The 19,321-nt window shown below is 36.6% G+C and overlaps 1 protein-coding gene across 4 annotated transcripts in view; it reads right to left on the bottom strand.

Annotated features, from left to right (window-relative positions):
- Positions 1 to 10,533: 10,533 nt before the first annotated feature.
- Positions 10,534 to 19,321, bottom strand: part of MND1 (meiotic nuclear divisions 1) — a 64,289-nt gene continuing 55,501 nt past the window's right edge. For 3 of the 4 annotated variants that reach the window (XM_077770950.1, XM_077770952.1, XM_077770951.1), the window contains exon 8: positions 10,534 to 10,773. In XM_077770950.1, coding sequence (XP_077627076.1) covers positions 10,667 to 10,773 — 107 coding nt within the window. In that variant the 3' untranslated portion in view covers positions 10,534 to 10,666. The remainder of the gene's footprint in view (positions 10,774 to 19,321) is intronic. The other variant, XM_077770953.1, reaches the window with a different exon arrangement.

The raw sequence follows: 19,321 nt of genomic DNA, 5'->3' as shown, positions 1-19,321 counted from the left end.
AAGTCTCAATAAATTTAATAAGACTGAAATCGTATAAAGCATCTTCTCTGACCACAATGGCATAAAACTAAAAATCAACTGCAAGAAAAAACTAGAAAAAAACACAAATACATGGAAGCTAAACAACATGTTACAGACAAGACAACCAATGGGCCAACAAACAAATCAGAGACAATAAAAAAAAATACATGGATGGGGCACCTGGGTGGCTCAGTTGGTTGAGCGTCCAACTTTGGCTCAGGTCATGATCACACAGTTTGTGGGTTCAAGCCCTGCGTAGGGCTCTGTGCTGACAGCTAGCTCAGAGCCTGGAGCCTGTTTCAGATTCTGTGTCTCCCTCTCTCTCTGCCCCTCCCCCACTCGTGCTCTGTCTTTCTCTGTCTCAAAAATAAATAAAGTATGAAATAATTAAAAAATACATGGAGACAAATGAAAACAAAAACACGACAGTACAAAATCTTTGGGATACAACAAGAACAGTTGTAAAGGGGAAATTTAAAGGGATGCCTAGATGGCTCAGTTGGTTAAGTGTCTAACTCTTGATTTTGGCTCAGGTCATGATCCCAGGGCTGTGGGATAGAGACCCATGTTGGGCTCTGTGCTGAACATTGAGCCTGCTTAAGATTCTCATTTTTTTCCCTCCCTTCCTTCCTCCCTCCCTCCCTATCTCTCCCATTTGCCTGCTCTAAGATAAAGAAAGAGAAAATAAAATAAAAGGGAAGTTTATAGCAACACAGGCCTACTGCAAGAAACAAGAAAAATTTTGAGAAATCCAACCTTACACCTAAAGGAATAAAATCCAAAGTTAGTAGAATAAAGGAAATAATAAAGATTGGAGCAGAAATACATGAAACTTAACTTAAAAAAAAAAAGAAAGAAAGAAAAGAATCAATGAAACTAGTTCTTTGAAAGCTTAAACAAAATTGATAAGCCTTTAGCCAGGCCCATCAAGAAAAAAAGAGGACTCAAATAAACATAATCAGAAAAGAGGAGAGATAACAACTGACACCAAAGAAATACAAAGAATTATAAGAGAATATTATGAAAAATTACATGCCAATGAATTGGACAACCTAGAAGAAATGGATAAATTCCTACAAATATACAATCTTCCAAAAATGAATCATGATGAAATAAAAAAATTTGAGCAGACTAATTACTAGCAACAAATTGAATTGGTAATAAAAAACTCCCAACAAACAAATGTCCAGGGCCAGATGTATTCATAGGCAAATTCTACCAAACATTTAAAGAATACCTACTCTTCTCAAACTGCTAAAATAAACAAACAAACAAACAAACAAGAGGAAGGAACACTTCCAAGTTCATTCTACAAGGCCAGAATTACCCTGATACTAAAACCAGACAAAAGCAATACAAAACCAGAACCAAAGCAAAACTGCAGGCCAATATCTCTGATGAACACAGATGCAAAAATTCTCAACAAAATATTAGTTATTAGTTAGCAAACCAAATTCAGTAATGCATTAAAAGGATCCTTCACCAAGATCAGATAAGATTTGTTCCAGGGATGCAAGGGGTATCAACATTTGCAAATCAATCAATGTGATACATTACATTAAAAAGATCATATGATTAAAAATCATATGACCATCTCAAGAGATGCAGAAAAGGCATTTGACAAACTAAAACTTCCATTCATGATAAAAACTCTCAACAAAGTGGTTTTAGAAGGAATGTATCTCAACATAACAATAACCATATAGGAAAAACCCACAACTAACATCACACTCAATGGTGAAAAAATAAAAGCTTTTCTTCTAAAATCAAGAAAATGACAAGATGTCCACTGTTACCAATTTTATTCAACATAGTACTAGAAGCCCTAGCTGTAGCAATCAGACAAGAAAAATAAATAAATGAATAAAAGGTATCCAAATTGGTAAAGACAAAGTAAAACTGTCACAATTTGCAGGTGACATGATACTACATATAGAAAACACTAAAGATTACACCAAAAAAAACCTATTAGGATAAATGAATTCAGTAAAATTTCAGGATACCAAATTAATACACAGAAATATGTTGTGTCTTTATGAACTAATAACGAAGTAGCAGAAAAAGAAATTAAGAAAACAACCCCATTTATAACTGTACCGACAAAAATAAAATACCTAGGAATAAATTTCATCAAGGAGGTGAAAGACCTATATTCTGAAAACACTGATGAAAGAAACTGAAAGTGATATAAACAAATGGAAAAATATACCATGCTTATTGATTGGGAGAACTAATATTGTTTAAAATGTCCGTACTACCCAAAGCAATCTAGAGATTCAATGCAATCCCTATCAAAATACCAACAGCATTTTTCACAGAACGAGAACAAATAATCCTAAAATTTGTAAGGAACCACAAAAGACCCTGAATAGCCAAAGCAATCTTGAGAAAAAAACAAAGCTGGAGGTATTGCAATCTCAGATTTCAAGATATACCACAGAGCTATGGTGATCAAAACAGTATGGTACTGGCACAAAAATATAAACACCTAGATAAGTGGAACAGAACAGGGAAATGAGAAATAAACCCACTCTTGTACAGTCCATTAATCTGTGACAAAGGAGGCAAGATTATACAATGGGGAAAAGACAGTCTCATGAATAAGTGGTATAAGGAAAACTGGACAGCTACAAGCAAAGAAAGGAAACTGAACACTTTTTTACACCATACACCCCCCAGGCCCCAAATAGATTAAAGGCCTAAAATGTGAGACCTGAAACCATAAAACTCCTAAAATAAAACATAGGCAGTAATCTCTTCAACACTGGCCTTAGCAACATATTTATGGATATGTTTCCTTAAGCAAGGGAAATAAAAGCAAAAATAAACTATTGGGAATTCACCAAAATACAAAGCTTTTGCATGACAAAGGAAACCATCAGCAAAACAAAAAAGCAACCTACTGAATGGGAGATTATATCTGCAAATGATATATCCAAAATATATAAAGAACTTACAGAACTCCACACCAAAAAAAACCCAAACAGTCTAATTAAAAAGTGGGTAAAGGATCTGAACATTTTTCTAAAAAGAATATACAGATGGCCAACAGACACATGAAAAGATGCACAATGTCACTAATTATCAGAGGAAATGCAAACCAAAGCCACAATGAAATATCACCTCACACCAGTCCAAATGGCTAGTATCAAAAAGACAAGAAATAACAAGTGTTGGCAAAGATGTGGAGAAAAGGTATACCATTTGCACTGTTGGTGGGAATGTAGACTGGTGCAACCACTGTGGGAAATAGTATGGAGCCTCCTAAAAAAAAAAAAACAACAAGAAGAAATATCAGGAGTACCGGACTGGCTCAGTCAGAAAAGCATACAACCCTTGATCTCAGGGTCATGAGTTCAAGCCCCCATATTGGATATAGAGATCACTTAAATAAATAAAACTAAAAAACAAAAAAATCACATGGTCCAGGAATTCCATTTATGGAAGCAACCCAAGTGTCCACTGATGGATGAATGGATAAAGATGTGGTATATATGCACAATAAAATATTACTCAGTCATAAAAGCAAATGAAATCTTGACATTTGCAACAACATGAATAGACCTAGAGGGTATTATTCTAAGTGAAATAAGTTAGATAGAAAAAGACAATACCATGTGATTTCACTTATATGTGGAATTTAAGAAACAAAACGTATGAACAAAAAAATAGACTTAAATATAGATAATAAACTGGTGGTTGCCAGAGGGGAGGGGGGTAGGGGGGATGGACAAAATAGGTGAAAAGGATTAGAGGTACAAACTTCCAATTATAAAGTAAGTCATGGGAATGAAAAGTACATCATAGGGAATAAAGTTAATAATATTGTAATGTTGCATGGTGACAGATGAGGACTGCACTTTTCATAGTGAGCATTGAGTGATGTACAGAATTGTCAAATCACTACTTTGTACGCCTGAAACTAATATAACATTGTATGTTAACTCTATTCCAATGAAGAAAAGCCCAAAAAACTGTACCTGGGGGAAAAAAAGAGAATACACGTAAGAGATGTGAAAAATCTATGCGAAGGAAACAATGCAATGATTAAAGAAACACAAAGGTACACTTGAACAAATGGAAAGATATCTCTTGCTCTTGGTTCTTGAATAGAATGCTTCATCATCCTATCTTTATCAACAAGATATCAAATCTCCCTACGTTAATTTATAAATTTAATACAAGCTAAGTTAAAAAATGGCACCAGGACTTTTTGTTCTGGAATGTGAAAAGTTGAAACTAAAGTTTGATCTTAGGTCAGTTTGTCAACATGAACTAAAACTAACTTAAAGAAGAAAGCTATATGCTGGCATTCCTGTAAGAAAAAAACTCATTAAGACTGGGCCAGTCTTACTCACCTCTAGCTGATTCGCTGCCATATGGAATGAGGATTTAGGGTTGCTAAATCATTCAGTTTCCAAAATGAACTGAAAAATCTCAATTTGCATGTGACAATTTACATGTGAACATGTTAGCAACAAATTAAAAAAAATAAAATGCAGTTTAGGCAAAATAAAATCCACCTTGCAGATCATATGTAGCCCACAGGCTGTCAGTTTTTAATTTTAAGATCTAACTTTTCTGTAAAGATTCAGATAGTAAATACTTTTAGGCCTTCCAGGCCATAAACAACCTCTATCGCATATTCATTTCCATTTTTACATCATTAAAAAATGTAAAAGGACATCCTTAGCTCAGGGGGGTAAAAACCAGGCCTTGGATTTGGCTCTTGAGGTGACAGCTTGCCTATCTTGGTTACTAGAGATATTTAGCTGTGTGATTCAACAAATACTTCCAAAGACAGCCATGTTATCTGACTTCTATCTCTCACAAATAATTTTTTAAATTAAGCTAGCATAATATATTTAAATAGTGGAACATTTCATAATGAGGTACATTTTCCTCCTGGTATATGGAAAATATTCAGAAAGCACGTCCTGAAAAGGAGTGTATGCATAATTTTAAGATACATTCCTACCATCTGTTACATTTTAACTGCTCTTACAAATGAAGCCATATTGCCTGAAAAATGTTTCCTATTTTACTCCAATCATGTTCTCAAAAAACAGTATTATCAGGTTTACAATTTAGACTTTTCTGTTCAAGCACTATAAGAGTGGTTCTTGTTTCTTGGCTGGCAGCTGTACTCATTTCCTTTTTTAATCCTTTAAGAGAAGCATGTTTGATAAAGTTGGATAATAGAATCTCTTTCTGCGAAGGCCAACAACTTGATAATCCTATTAGACTAACGATGTGGCAAACATCAGAGGAAAAGTCATATCCAATTCATCCTTACAGATCACTTTGGTACTGGACCAACCTCAGAAGGGATATCAGTGATATGATCTGGCCCTGAACAACTGTGAAACTTATTAGGAGATATAAAATCTCTTTTCTAGAATTCTTAAAAAATTTTTTTTAATGTTTATTTACTTTTGAGACAGAACACAAGCAGGGGAGGAGCAGAAAGAAAGGGAGACACAGAATCCGAAGCAAGCTCCAGGCTCTGAGCTGTCAGCACAGAGCCAGCCGTGGGGCTCAAACTCATCAACAGTGAGATCGTGACCTGAGCCGAAGTCAGACGGTCAACTGACTGAGCCATCCAGGTGCCCCTCTTTCCTAGAACTCTTTAAAAGTAGGATAGTGAGACTTAAAAAATAACTACATGTGAAGAAGATTAATAAGATGGTTATCAGTTCTCAAATACCTTTTAAACTTCACAATTCATCGAAAAGATATTGGGAGTATCAATCATAGCATTATTTACCAAATCAAATTTGATCTTGGATCACTGCTAATTTGACTCTAGTTTTACCCTGGTTGTATTCAGTCTTTATATCAACAGCCAAATCAACCCAGGGCTAAGGATTTCCTAGAGCTTGGCTGAACCAATGTCCCTATGCTCCTTAATTAGGATCTCTAATTTCAGGGAAGAACAAACATAAAGTAGTTCATAAAAATTAAGAACAATGGTGTGCTCCAGTAGGCAAGCTAAGTGTTAAGTGAGCCACCTGTTAAACACAGCCACCACATAAGGTTATATTACATAAACTATGATGAACCATAATATATTAAAAACAATGACATTGAAGTTAAAAACTCATCACTCTCTATTTTACATTTTATCCTTATCTGTATTCTTTTGTTTAAATATTTATTTATATTTAAGAGAGAGAGGCAGAGTGTGAACAAGGGAGGGTCAGAGAGAGGAGACACAGAATCTGAAGCAGGCTCCAGACTCTGAGCTGTCAGCACAGAGCCTGACATGGGGCTCGAACCCATGAACCGTGAGACTGTGACCTGAGCCAAAGTCAGACACTTAACTGAGTCACCCAGGTGCTCAATTCCCTTATCTGCATTCTTGATGTTATTCACATGTATTATATCTGCATGGTACAAATACTGTGTAATGGCGTGCTATTGAGCATTTTCTCCCAACTGCATTGTCATCATGTTAGTAACCTGAAAGTGACTGTACTGGGAGTATTTACACCACACAAATAGGCAAATAATATAAATCACTCCCAATTCTACTTCCCAAAGAGTCAGTTTAGTTATAAACATTTATGAGCACACTACTGGCTTGGAGGGTAGCATAGTCTTTGGTTGGCTCACATACAGATTCCATCTCAGTCATGTGCTAACCCATAAAATAGAGAAAGAAAGGAGGAAAGAAGAAAAGAAAAAAAAAGAAAATAAATGAGTTGCTGAGCAGCAGAATACACATTTTTCTCAAGTGCCATGGAGCACTGTCCAGGGTAGATCATACGCGAGGCTACAAAACAAGTTTCCATGAGTTTAAAAAGAATAAAATCATATCAAGCATCTTTTCTGACCATGATGGTTTAAATCCAGAAATCAATTACAAGAAGAAAACTGGAAAAGTCACAAATATTAGGAGATTAAACATGCTACTGAACAGCCAGTGGGACTACAAAGAAATCAAAGAAGAAATTAAAAAATACATGGAAACAAATAAAAATGGAAATATAACATACTAAACCTATGGGATGAAGCAGTAGTAGCTCTAGCAGGGAAGTTTATAGCATACAGGCCTGCCTATAGAAACAGGAACAATCTCAAATAAAATATCTAACTTTACACCTGAAGGAATTAGAAAAAGAATATAGTCCAAAGTTAGCTGAAGGAAATAATATAGATCAGAACAAAAATAAATGAAATAGGGACTAGAAAAGACAAGAGAAAAGATCAATGAAACTAAGAACTGGTTCTTTGAAAAGATAAAATTGACAAACCCTTAGCTAGATTCATCAAGAAGTAAGAGAGGGCCAGAGCACCTGGCTGTCTCAGTCAGAAGAGCATGCAATTCTTGATCTTGAGATTGTAAATTCAAGCTCCACACTAGGTGTAGAGTGTACTTAAAAATAAAATCTTTAAAGAAAAGAAATAAGAGCAGGCTCAAATAAATAAAATCAGAAAGAGGAGAAATTAACTACTGATACCACAGAAATACAAAGGATCATAAGAGACTATTATAAACAATTATACACCAACAAACTGTACAACTTAAAAGAAATGGATAAATCCCTACAAACATGCAATCTTCAAAGATGGAATCAGGAAGAAATTTAAAAATGTGAATAGACTGATTACTAGTAAGAACACAGAATCAGTAATAAAAAAAAACTCCCAATGAATAAGAGTCTAGGACCAGATATCTTCACCAGTGAATTCTACCAAACATTCAAAGATTTGAGACATAGCCTTCTCAAACTCTTAAAAACAACAACAACAACAACAACAAACAGAGAAGGGAATGCTCCTAAACTCATTTTATGAAACCAGCATAACAAAACCAGACAGGACATCACACAAACACACACACACATATACACACACACACTTACAGGCCAATAATGAACCTTGATGAACCTAGATGCAAAATCCTCAACAATATATAGGAAACTGAATTCAACAACGCATTAAAAAGATCATACTCTAGGGCACCTGAGTGGTTAAATCAGTTGAGTGTCCGACCGTTGATTTCGGTTCAGGTCATGATCTCAGGGTCATGGGGTTGAGCCCTGCATAAGGATCCATGCTGAGTGTGGAGCCTGCTTAAGATTCTCTCTCTCCCTCTGCTCCTCTCCCCTGCTCACTCTCTCTTTCTCTAAAAGTAAAAATAGTTTTTAAAAAAATAAAGAAAGAAAAAGATCATACACCATGATCAAGTGAGATTTATTCCAGGGATAAAAGAATGGTTCCACATTTGCAAATCAATCAGTGTGATATGCCACATTAACAAAATGAAAACCAAAAATCATATGCTCATTTCAACAGATGCAGAAAAAGCATTTGACAAAATTTAACATCTATTTATGATACAAACTCAGCCACAGAAAATGAAATCTTGCCATTTGCAACAATATAGATGGACCTTAAGGGTATTATGCTAAAGTGAAATGTCAGACAGAAAGACAAATACTGCATGATTTCACTTATATGTGGAATCTAAAAAATAAAACAAACAGAAAAAACTAAACTCAGAAAGAGAATATGTTAGTGGTTGCCAGAGCGTAGGGTATGTGTGGGGTTGTGAAATGTGGGAGGAGAATCAAGGGGTACAAACTTCCAGTTATAAAAATAAATGGAGCACCAGGGTGGCTAGGTTGTTTAAATGGCCAACCCCTGGTTCAGCTCAGGTCATGATCTCATGGATCACAGGTTCCAGCCCTGCATCTGGTTCCACACTGATGGCATAGAGCCTACTTGGGATTCCTTCTCTTTCTCTTTTTCTCTCTCCCTCCCTCTCTTGCTGCCCCTCCCTGGCTTGCACTCCCTCTCTCTCAAAATAAACAGTTAAAAAATTAGCCACAGAGATGTAATGTACAGCATGGTGACTATAGTCAATAATAACGTATTGCAAATTTGAAAGGTGCTTAGAGTAAATCTTAGTTCTCATCACAAGAAAAAAAAATTTGTAATTTTATGTGGCGATAGATGGTAACTAGATATACTATGGTGATCATTTTGCAATGTATACAAATGTCCAATCATTATATTATACACCTGAAACTAATATAATGTTGTATGTTAATTATACTTCAAGTTTTAAAGTGCCCCAAAAAGGTACCTAAATATTTATAAAATAAAATCTTTTAGGGATCATTAGAAATGCCTTCCTTTGGGGCACCTGGGTGGCTCAGTTGGTTAAGTGGCTGACTTCAGCTCAGGTCATGATCTCACAGTTCGAAAGTTTGAGCTCCACATCGGGCTCTGTGCTGACAGCTCAGAGCCTGGAAGTTGCTTCCAATTCTGTGTCTCCTCTCTCTGCATCTCCCCTGCTCACCCTGTGTCTCTGTCTCTTAAAAATAAATAAACGTTAAAAAAAAAAAAAAAAGAAATGCCTTCCTTTTTGTACATACCTTCTCTTTAAACAAAGAATTATATTTTCTAGTAAATAGCAAACTGTATCTGAGAAATTTTGGAATTTCCACAATTCCAAAGGGCTTGGGAAAGGCTTAAGATGGGTTATTTTTATTTTTTATCCTTTGACTCTTACATCAAATACTTTCTTCTGTGAAAAGAGCTGTTGCCCAAAGGCAACATAAAAGTAGCCTTGAGAACAAAGATGGACCAATTTGCTCCCGCCCACCTCCAGGAAGTAATTAAGAAGGCCCAGAGCAACTTTATGCAATACAAAGGCCAGATTCACCAACAAATGGTTCAGATGCTGTTTGGGTCATTTCAGACATATGGAGTATCTCATTCAAGTTACTTAAAAGGACATCAAAATTAGAATGAAAAAAAAATTAAGGCATGTGTGCAAAGGGTATTAGACACATTAGTTTTGTTTTGTTTTCCTGTTTTTCTTGGAGTGCTACAAATACTCTAAATACCCAAGATGAATTGGAAACAAAAATTATATACACAGGACAGACATTATTTTTAATTTACTCTTTTTTAGGTAGTTGAAAAAAATCCCTGAACGCTGGTTGGTGATGTGTGGCATACAAATACCACTATATCATCCTATGAAAAGTGCATGAATCAGGGTAAAGGGCCATTTGCTTGTTCTTTACAGTAAAAGGACATCAAAAAGTCAAAAGAAAGTAGTTTCAGGACTAAGGAATTCCTACCTATCCCTAAACTTGAGTATCCTAACATTCTGCATTTTATCCTATAGGAAATTTGCAAATATGATGCAGTATACTGAGACTCATACTGAGAATCAATCATATACATATTCCACTAAGTAATGAAAAATAGCAAAGTACGTGTTAAATTGTTTTAAAGGTTATTTCCAAGCACTGATGTGTCTGTGCATGTCTGTAGTAAAACCTCCAAAGATACCCTTAGTTCTCAATATTTAATATTTGAATGAAATTAAAAAATGTTGTCATGTTATGATGTCTTTGGCTTCTAAAAAATTATTTGTAAACCTAACTTACGTGAATAATTTTATTTGCATGAGCCTACTCTGATGACCACTTGGGAATATGGTTATAATTCTGCTTTTGATATATCAAAGAGTAAAAACCATCTTCACATTATGCTTTATTTAAAATTAACAAAATGATAAACACAGTTACAGGTAAATGGCAATTCAGTACATTTAGTTGGATAATATTTTTAAAAATTACATATTCACAAGTACACAGATCTTTTACCAACATCGAACATTTTAGTCTATGTAGTCAAAGTCTTCTGGAATTCCAAAATTTTTATCAATTTTATTTTCTTCCAAACCAAATTTTCTTTTGGCCCAAGATTTTATTGCAAATATATTATCTATAAAGAAAATTGAGAAATATTTTTAAGAGTTGAAAACACAATGATAAAACATTTCAAATATAATTCTATTCTTTTTTGTTACTTTTACTACTTTCAGAAGTATCAACATAAGAAGTTTGCTGTATTTTCAGAAGTAATAACAATTTCAGAAGAAAGAAAATAATATTTTGAGTAGCCAGATCGCATATTTAAACTTTCAGCAACTTAGCTGCCAGTAAAGAATACCTGCGTTAAGAATAATCCAAAAACAGGGAAAAGCCAACAATGGTGTCTCTTCCACATTTCCACAGCACAGGCCAGGACTCTGTTATCTCAGGAATTATAGTTGCTCCTGTCCCCAGAGGGTAGACATTCTCTCCAGACCTTTCCCTCTGCCCCACAGATAATAATGGTTTCCAGATAATCAGGCCAGCCGGAGGGAGAAGTGGTACGGAGAACAGAAGGTACTCTGCCTATCTTAAGACTAAGGTAGGAATAGATGTAGTCTTATTGTCCTCTACGGGGAATTTAAAATGCATTTTGCCGCTTGAAAAAGGTGTTATATTTACTTAAAAGAATTTATTCCAAGGCAGCAAAATAAATTGTGTACAAAGATTTATGGTTACACCTTTATCGCAGTGGAACAAAAGAAAAAATAAAAGCAATCTAAATATCTAATCTCTTGGAAAGGCACCTCCGCACAGGCAGTGAGGGAAGCTGGGTAACCCTAACATGGTCACAGTGGCTGCACCTGGGGAATGGGCGACAGTGAGGTTTTTCTATGTTTTTTTTTTTCACACATTTTCTCTAATGTACATAAATCACGTTTGCAATGAACATGCTTTATAGATATAGAGAAATGATGGTGTGAAGTTTTCTGGTTCAGAATATTCTACAAAATATTAAGTTCTGTATTGACAGTGATAATGAGGGGTTAAAAGAGGTTCCTCTGGAGTGTCACAGGCTGAATGTGTCACCTTCCCCAAATTCATATTCAAATTAATTGTAGTCCTAGCATGCGGTACCTAAGAATGGAAACTGAGTCCTCAAAAAGGTGATTAAGTTAAAATGAACTTGTTAAGGGTGGCCGTAATCCAACCTGCTTCGTGTTCTCAGGAGAAAAGGAAATGTGGATACACTGATATCGTGAGTACGCACAGAAAAGACCATGTGAAGACACAAGAAGATGGCCACCTACAAGCCAAAGAGAGAGAGACCTCAGAAGAAATCAAACTGGCTAACACCTTGATTTTGGACTTCCAGCATTCACAAGCGTGACAAAATAAGTTTCATTTGTTTAAGCCACCCAGCCTGAAGCACAGACACACCTCATTTTACTGTATTTTGCAGTGTATTTTTTATGTACTGAAGGTGTGTGGCAACTGTATATTAGCAAGACTATCAGCACCATTCTTCCAACAGCATTTGCTCACTTCATATATTTATTATGTCACATTTTGGTAATTTTCACATATTTGAAACATAGTCTTCATTATTATTATTATTATTATTATTATTATATATGTTATGGTGATGTGAGCAGTGATCTTTGATGTTACTATTGTAATTGTTTTGGGGTGCCACAAACTATACCCATGTAAGATGGCAAAATTAACTGATAAATGTTTTGTGTCTTCTGACAGTCCCACCAACTAGCTGTTCCCCCACCCCTCTCAGCTCCTCAGACCTCCCTATTTTTCGGACACATGTTACTGAAATTAGGCCAATGAATTAAACTCCACAATGGCCTCTGAGTGTTCAAGTGAAAAGAAGAGTTGCACATCTCTCATTTTAATTCAAAAGCTAGAAATAATTAAGCTTAGTGAGGAAAACGCGTCAAAAGCCAAAACAGGCTGAAAACTCGGCCTCTTGTGCCAGACAGCCAAGTAGTGAGTGCAAAGAAAGAGTTCTTGAAAGAAACTACAAGTGCTACTCTGAAGAACACACAAATGACAAGAAAGTGAAACAGCCTCATTGCTGATGTGGAGAAAGTGTGAGTGGTCTGGATAGAAGGTCAACATTCCCTTAAGCCAAAGCCTGATCCAGAGCAAGGCCCTGACTCTCCTCAATACTGTGAAGGCTGAGAGAGGCGAGGAAACTGCAGAAAGAGAGTGCAGAGCTAGCAGACCCTGCTTCATGAGGCTTAAGGAAAGATGCCATCTCCATGACATCAAAGTGCAAGGTGAAGCAGCAAGTCCTGATGGAGAAGCCGCAGCAAGTCATCCAGAAGATCCACCTAAGAGAATTCATGAAGGTGGCCACACTAAACAACAGATTTTCAACATAGATGAAACAGCCTTCTACTAAAAGAAGATGCCATCTGAGACTTTCATAGAGAGGAGAAGTCAGTGCCTGGGTTCAAAGCTTCAAAGGACAGGATGATTCTCTTGTTGGGCCAATGTAGCTGATGACGTTAAGCTAAAGCCTGTGCTCATTTACCGTTCCCCAAATCCTAGAGCCCTTAAGAACTCTGTTAAATCTACTCTGCCTGTGCTCCACAGTGAAAGAAAGCCTGGATGAGAGCACGTCTGTTTGCAACATAGTTTGCTGACTATTTTAACGCACTTTTGAGACCTACTGCACAGAATAAAAGATTCCTTTCAAAATATGACTGCTCATTGGTAATACACCTGTCACCCAAGAGCTCTCTGATGGAGATGTATGAGATTAGTGTTGTTTTCATACCTGTTAACACAACATCCATTCTGTGGCCCAGGGATCAAGGAGTAGTTTTGACTTTCAAGTCTTCTTACTGTATAAGGCTATGGGGCACCTGGGTGGCTTGGCCCAGGGATCAAGGAGTAGTTTTGACTTTCAAGTCTTCTTACTGTATAAGGCTATGGGGCGCCTGGGTGGCTTAGTCGGTTAAGTGTCCGACTTTCACTTAAGTCATGATCTCATGGTTCGCGAGTTTGAGCCCCGCGTCGGGCTCTGTGCTGACTGCCAGCTCAGAGCCTGGAGACTGTTTCGGAGTCTGTGTCTCCCTCTCTCTCTGACCCTCCCCTGCTCACGCTGTCTCTCTCTCTCCTAGAAATAAATAAAAAAATATGTAAAAAAAAAAAGAAAAATATTTAAAAAAAAAGAAATATACTGTATAAGGCTATAGCTGCCATAGATAGTGATCCCTTTGATGAATCTGAACAAAGTAAATTAAAAACCTCTGGAAAGGATTCACCATTCTAGATGTTATTAAGAACATCCATGACTCATGGGAAAAAGTAAAAATATCAACATTAACAAAAGTTTGAAAAAAGTTGGTTCCAACCCTCAAGGATGACTTTCAGAGGCTCAAGACTTCAGCGGAGGAAGTAGCTACAGATGTGGTGGGAACAGGGAGAACTAGAATTAGAGGCGGAGCCTAAAGATGTGATTGAATTGCTGCGATCTCATGATGAAACTTAAACAGATGAGGAGTTCTCATGCATGAGCAAAGAAAGTGATTTCTTGAAATGGAATCTATTACTGGAGAAGGTGCTGTGAAGACTGTTGAAATGACCAATAAAGGATTTAGAATGTTACACAAACTTAACTGATAAAGCAGCAGCAGGGTTTGAGAGAAGTACTCCAATTTTGAAAGAAGTTCTATTGTAAATAAAATGCTAACAAACAGCATCACACGCTATAGGGAAATAATTCATGAAAGGAAGAGTCAATCAATGTGGCAAACCTCATTGCTATCTTATTTTAAAAAAAGTGCTGCAACCACCCTGACCTTCAGCAGCCACCACCCTTATCAGTCGGCAGCCATCAGCACGCAAGCAAGCCTCTCCACCAGCAAACAAATTACAGCTCGCTGAAAGCTCAGATGATGGTTGGTATTTTTTAGCAATAAAGTATTTTTATTTTTTTTTTAAGTTTAATTTATTTGAGTGAGACAGAGACAGTGTGAGTGGGGAAGGGGTAGAGAGGGAGAGAGAGAGAATCCCAAGCAGGCTCCACGTCACCAGCACAGAGCCTGATGCAGGGCTTGAACTCATGGAACCGTGAGGTCATAACCTGAGCCAAAACCAAGAGTCGTATGCTTACCTGACTGGGCTAGCCAGGTGTCCCAGCAATAAAGTATTTTTAAATTAAGGTAAGTACATTGATTTTTTAGACATAATGCCATTGCCCACTTAATAGACTATAGTATTGTGTACACATAACTTTTATATGTAGTAGGAAACAAAAAATTCATTTGACTCACTTTGTTATAATATTCACTTTACTGCAGTCTTCTGGAACCAAACCTGAGATGTCTCCCAGGTATGACTATTTTATGTTACACTTAACAAATTACTACTTGGAATTTGATCACCTTTAAAAATACTGTTTTAGGAAGTTTAATTCCAAGTATCAAATAATGATAACTAAATGTTTGGAATAAAGTTTGTTTCTAAGTGAATACTACTACATCAAACAGTAACATTAGGGGCGCCTGAGTGGCTCAGTCGGTTAAGTGTCTGACTTTGGCTCAGGTCATGATCTCACAGTTCGTGGGTTGGAGCCCCACGTCAGGCTCTGTGCTGACAGCCAGTTCAGAGCCTGGAGCCTGCTTCAGATTCTGTGTCTCCCTCTCTCTCTGACCCTCCCCTGCTCACACTGTCTCTCTCTCTCTCTCAAAAATAAATATTAAAAAACAAACAAAAAAAACAGTAACATTAACGAAATATCCCCAATTCTTTCAATTAAAGTATAATGGAATAACAACAGATTAAAAAATGAATGCCTATGTAACAATTTAAAACAAATCTTTAGTTTTCATGAGGACCTAAGAGAGACTGCTAATAACATGAGGCACTCCAGAATGATCTGTTTAGTTTAGTATCTACATCACCATACATTCTGGTCAATCACAGTCAAATACTTATATAGGGCACACAGCTACATAAAATGGGTATTAAGTGTATTACAGGTACACTTAATATAAAGTGTTTATAATGTAAACAGCCTATGCCTTCAAGCTGACACACGAGTAGAGAGAAAAATCAATTTATTACTAAATAATTCCAAAGTGTTATGCATGTTAAAGAGAAAAGATCAAGTATTATGTATATGGCTTCCAGAACAGGCTCCAAAAGCACAGAAAGATTTCCGGGAAATGAGAGAACAGATGCAACACTGCAGGAAGCTTGAAGGAAAGGACTTCAAACCTAGATCAGGAAAGAAAGGAATAAGGCATCACAGTAAGGCTACAGGCTTTGTAGGAAGGAGTTGCTGGTTCGCATGAGAGGAAGAAACCATTTTATTACAAACTTCCAAAGATTACACTTGATGTTAGCCAAAAGGTGAAGAAGCAATTAAACCTCCAAAGATTAAAACAAAGAGAAGAACAAATAAAAGCCCATTCAGAACAATGCTTAATGGACAAATTAAAAAAAACTGACTAATAATGTATCTTAGGCTGCTGGATGTCTGCCTTCAAGACAATGTCACCTGCAATCTTGATAATTCATTTCCCTCATCAAATAATATTTCTATTATGTGGAAATTTTTATAAATAGATAAAAAATAGGTGTGTGTGTGTTTGTGTGTGTGTTTTAAAGAAACAGCCCTAAGACTAGTAGAATTTCTGTTAATTTCTAAGGTGGTATACCAAGTATATGTATAGAAATAGGATGGCAATACCACATGCATGAGTCTGTTTATGATCTCACAACATTTATTCCCCCCCCATTCACTATGATGCTCCTCAGACATAGTCATAACTTCAGTATGTTAATTATTAAGCAAGGTTTTATAAAATGTTAAATCACATAAAGTGTATTTAATGCCATAAATCATTTAGATGTGATATTTCTACTTATATCCTGAGGTAATCTCTTATTTTATAAAACTGAAATACTAAATTATTAAACAGTAAATATCCTCCATCCTGGATACATTTTAAAGACCTTTTTTAGGTAAAAGGAAAACCAAACCTTAACTAATAATTACAGAACAGTCTTTAGTTACAAGTATTACAGATGTTTTACTTTTGTTTTGAAGACAGGCTGGTTTTCTGAGGTGTGATTTGTTATAACTCCAAGCTCTTCTCATAACATTTTTCTGTTGGAAGGAGCAAGTTACTTCAAATGGAAATATGGTTCCTAACAGCTGTTTTTCTACTATGCTAAAAATATCTTCCTTCCTATATGATTTTACAAGTTTTAGATCCGGGGCGTCTGGGTGGCTCAATTGGTTTAGCATCCGACTTCAGCTCAGGTCATGATCTCACGGTTCATGAGTTCGTGCCCTGCACTAGGCTCTGTGCTGACAGAGCAGGCTTGGATTCTGTGTCTCCCTCTCTCTCTGCCTCTCCCCTGTTCATGCTCACTCTCTCTCGCTCTCTCTCTCAAATAAATAAACATTAAAAATTTTTTTTCTTAAAGTTTCAGGTTCTTTCTCAGCTAGTAACATTAGGGGAAAAAGAAGTTGTTCAAATTGTTCCTTTTTTTCATCATAACTGGAAGTTTATGATCAAGTGGAAAACAAATGGATTTTTTAAGAGGAGAACGGGAAAAGGAGTATTTGTTCATCTATGTATCTAACATTGTGTTAAAGGGCTTACAAACTGTTCTATTTAATCCTCCTAAAATGCAAAGTAGATATAATCTACACTGAAGAAGCAAGTTCAGAGAAATTCAGTAAGTCATGTATCAAATAAGGAACACAATCTAGATTCCTTTCAAAAGTCCAAGTTCTCACTGTGCACACAGGCTGGATGTTCCTACTGCTAACTGAGCTGCTTTGCTGAGAACTATTGGGGGCAATTACTTTGTGACTCGTCTTATTTTTAATCCACTTGCCTTTTTTCCTTACTCAAAATTTTGTGTTTCTCAAATCCATATAATGTCACTATATTTATTATTTATTTATACTTACTGAAACACATTTCATTCTTCTCTTTTCTTTAATGGGAGCTTGATGTTTTTACCCTCTTCTTTCCTTATCACTAAAGCATTACATTACTTATGAAATGTATTACTTTTGTAATAAATAAGATTGTAATTTTATAGGAACCAAAGACCAATTACATTGATTTTATCAATCTACTTAATTCTAAAATAGACAAGGAAGAGTGATTAAAAAAATTTTTTTTAATGTTTATTTTTTGAGAGAGAGGGAGAATGCAAGCAGGGAATGGGCAGAGAAAGAAACAAAGGACCCAAAGCAGGCTCTACACTGACAGCAGAGAGCCCAGTGCGGGGGCTGATCCCATGAACTTTGAAATCATGACCCAAGGAGCGCCTGGGTGGCTCAGTCAGTTGAGCGTCCGACTTCGGCTCAGGTCATCATCTCACAGTTCGTGGGTTCGAGCCCCACATCAGGCTCTGTGCTGACAGCCAGCTCAGAGCCTGGAGCCTGTTTCAGAGTCTGCATCCCCCTCTCTCTCTAACCCTCCCCTGCTCACACTGTCTCTCTCTCTCTCAGAAATAAAGAAAAAAAACATTTTAAAAAATAAATAAATAAAAATTTTGAAATCATGACCTGAGCTGAAGGCAGACACTTAACCAACTAAGCCATTCAGGTGCCCCTAGGAAGAGTGATTTTTTTTTTCTTAATTAAAAAAAATTTTTTAATGTTTATTTATTTTACGTGTGGGGGGAGAGGAAGGGAGGGGGAGAGAGACAGCGAGCGAGCAGGCGCGCAGGGGAGAGGCCGAGAGAGAGGGAGACACAGAATCCAAAGCAGGCTCCAAGCTCTGAGCTGTCAGCATAGGGTGTGACGTGGGCTCAAACTCATGAATGGGGAGATTATGACCTGAGCTGAAGTCGGATGCTTAACTGAGTTAAGCCACCCAGGCGCCCCAGGAAGAGTGATTCTTAAACATTTTGTGACATACAGAGGCCTGGACATGAGGTCAGGAAACCTGGAGCAAATCTTTGTACACCCTGTGACTAATCACCTCTGACTCAACGCAGTCACTTTAAATTTTCTGGATCTCTGCATCAATACAATCTTACCCATACTCTCCCACAGAAACAGAATAAGGATGGGTAGTACATGTGAAGGCATTATAGACTCTCTTATCAGGATGGTAAAGTTCAATTACCATTACATTATAATACCAGAAAAACATCAGTGTAATTTGTAGACAGGTTTTAACAAGGCTAATCATACCTATATGTAAATGACAACATCATTATTTGTGAACTTTCTTCTAAACTTTAAGACACAGAGAAAATGTCTTACTAATTCCCATTTCTTAGAACGTCTCTGGTGAAGACCAGAGGGTACATCCATTGGCAAATGGATTAATGAGGCATTTCTATGAAAGCAGGTATACGAGAAGATAGTATCATTTGGTGGGTAAAAGCTCGGACTCTGGAATCAGAAAAGCTGTATTCTAATTCCTGCTCCACTGCCTGCATCTGTGTCACTGTGGGCTCCTGATGGCTTCAGTTTGAGCTCTAAAATTAGGGATGATAATCCTATTTACCTCACAAGATTGTTGCAGAGGTAAAATGAGAATGTACCACAGATACTCTTTACAATGGCTGGCTGACAGTCAGCCTGCAACAAATGGTAGCTATTATTATTATTAGCAAGAAGACAAATCTTTCGGATTCCATGAAATTCTTTTAAGTGTCTTGCATTAATATAT

Source organism: Crocuta crocuta, unplaced genomic scaffold, assembly GCF_008692635.1.
Source record: "Crocuta crocuta isolate KB4526 unplaced genomic scaffold, BGI_CrCroc_1.0 scaffold166, whole genome shotgun sequence".
NCBI classification, from domain to species: Eukaryota; Metazoa; Chordata; class Mammalia; order Carnivora; family Hyaenidae; genus Crocuta; species Crocuta crocuta.
Note: the sequence above shows the minus strand (reverse complement) of the source record. Positions and strands in the feature narration are given on the sequence as shown.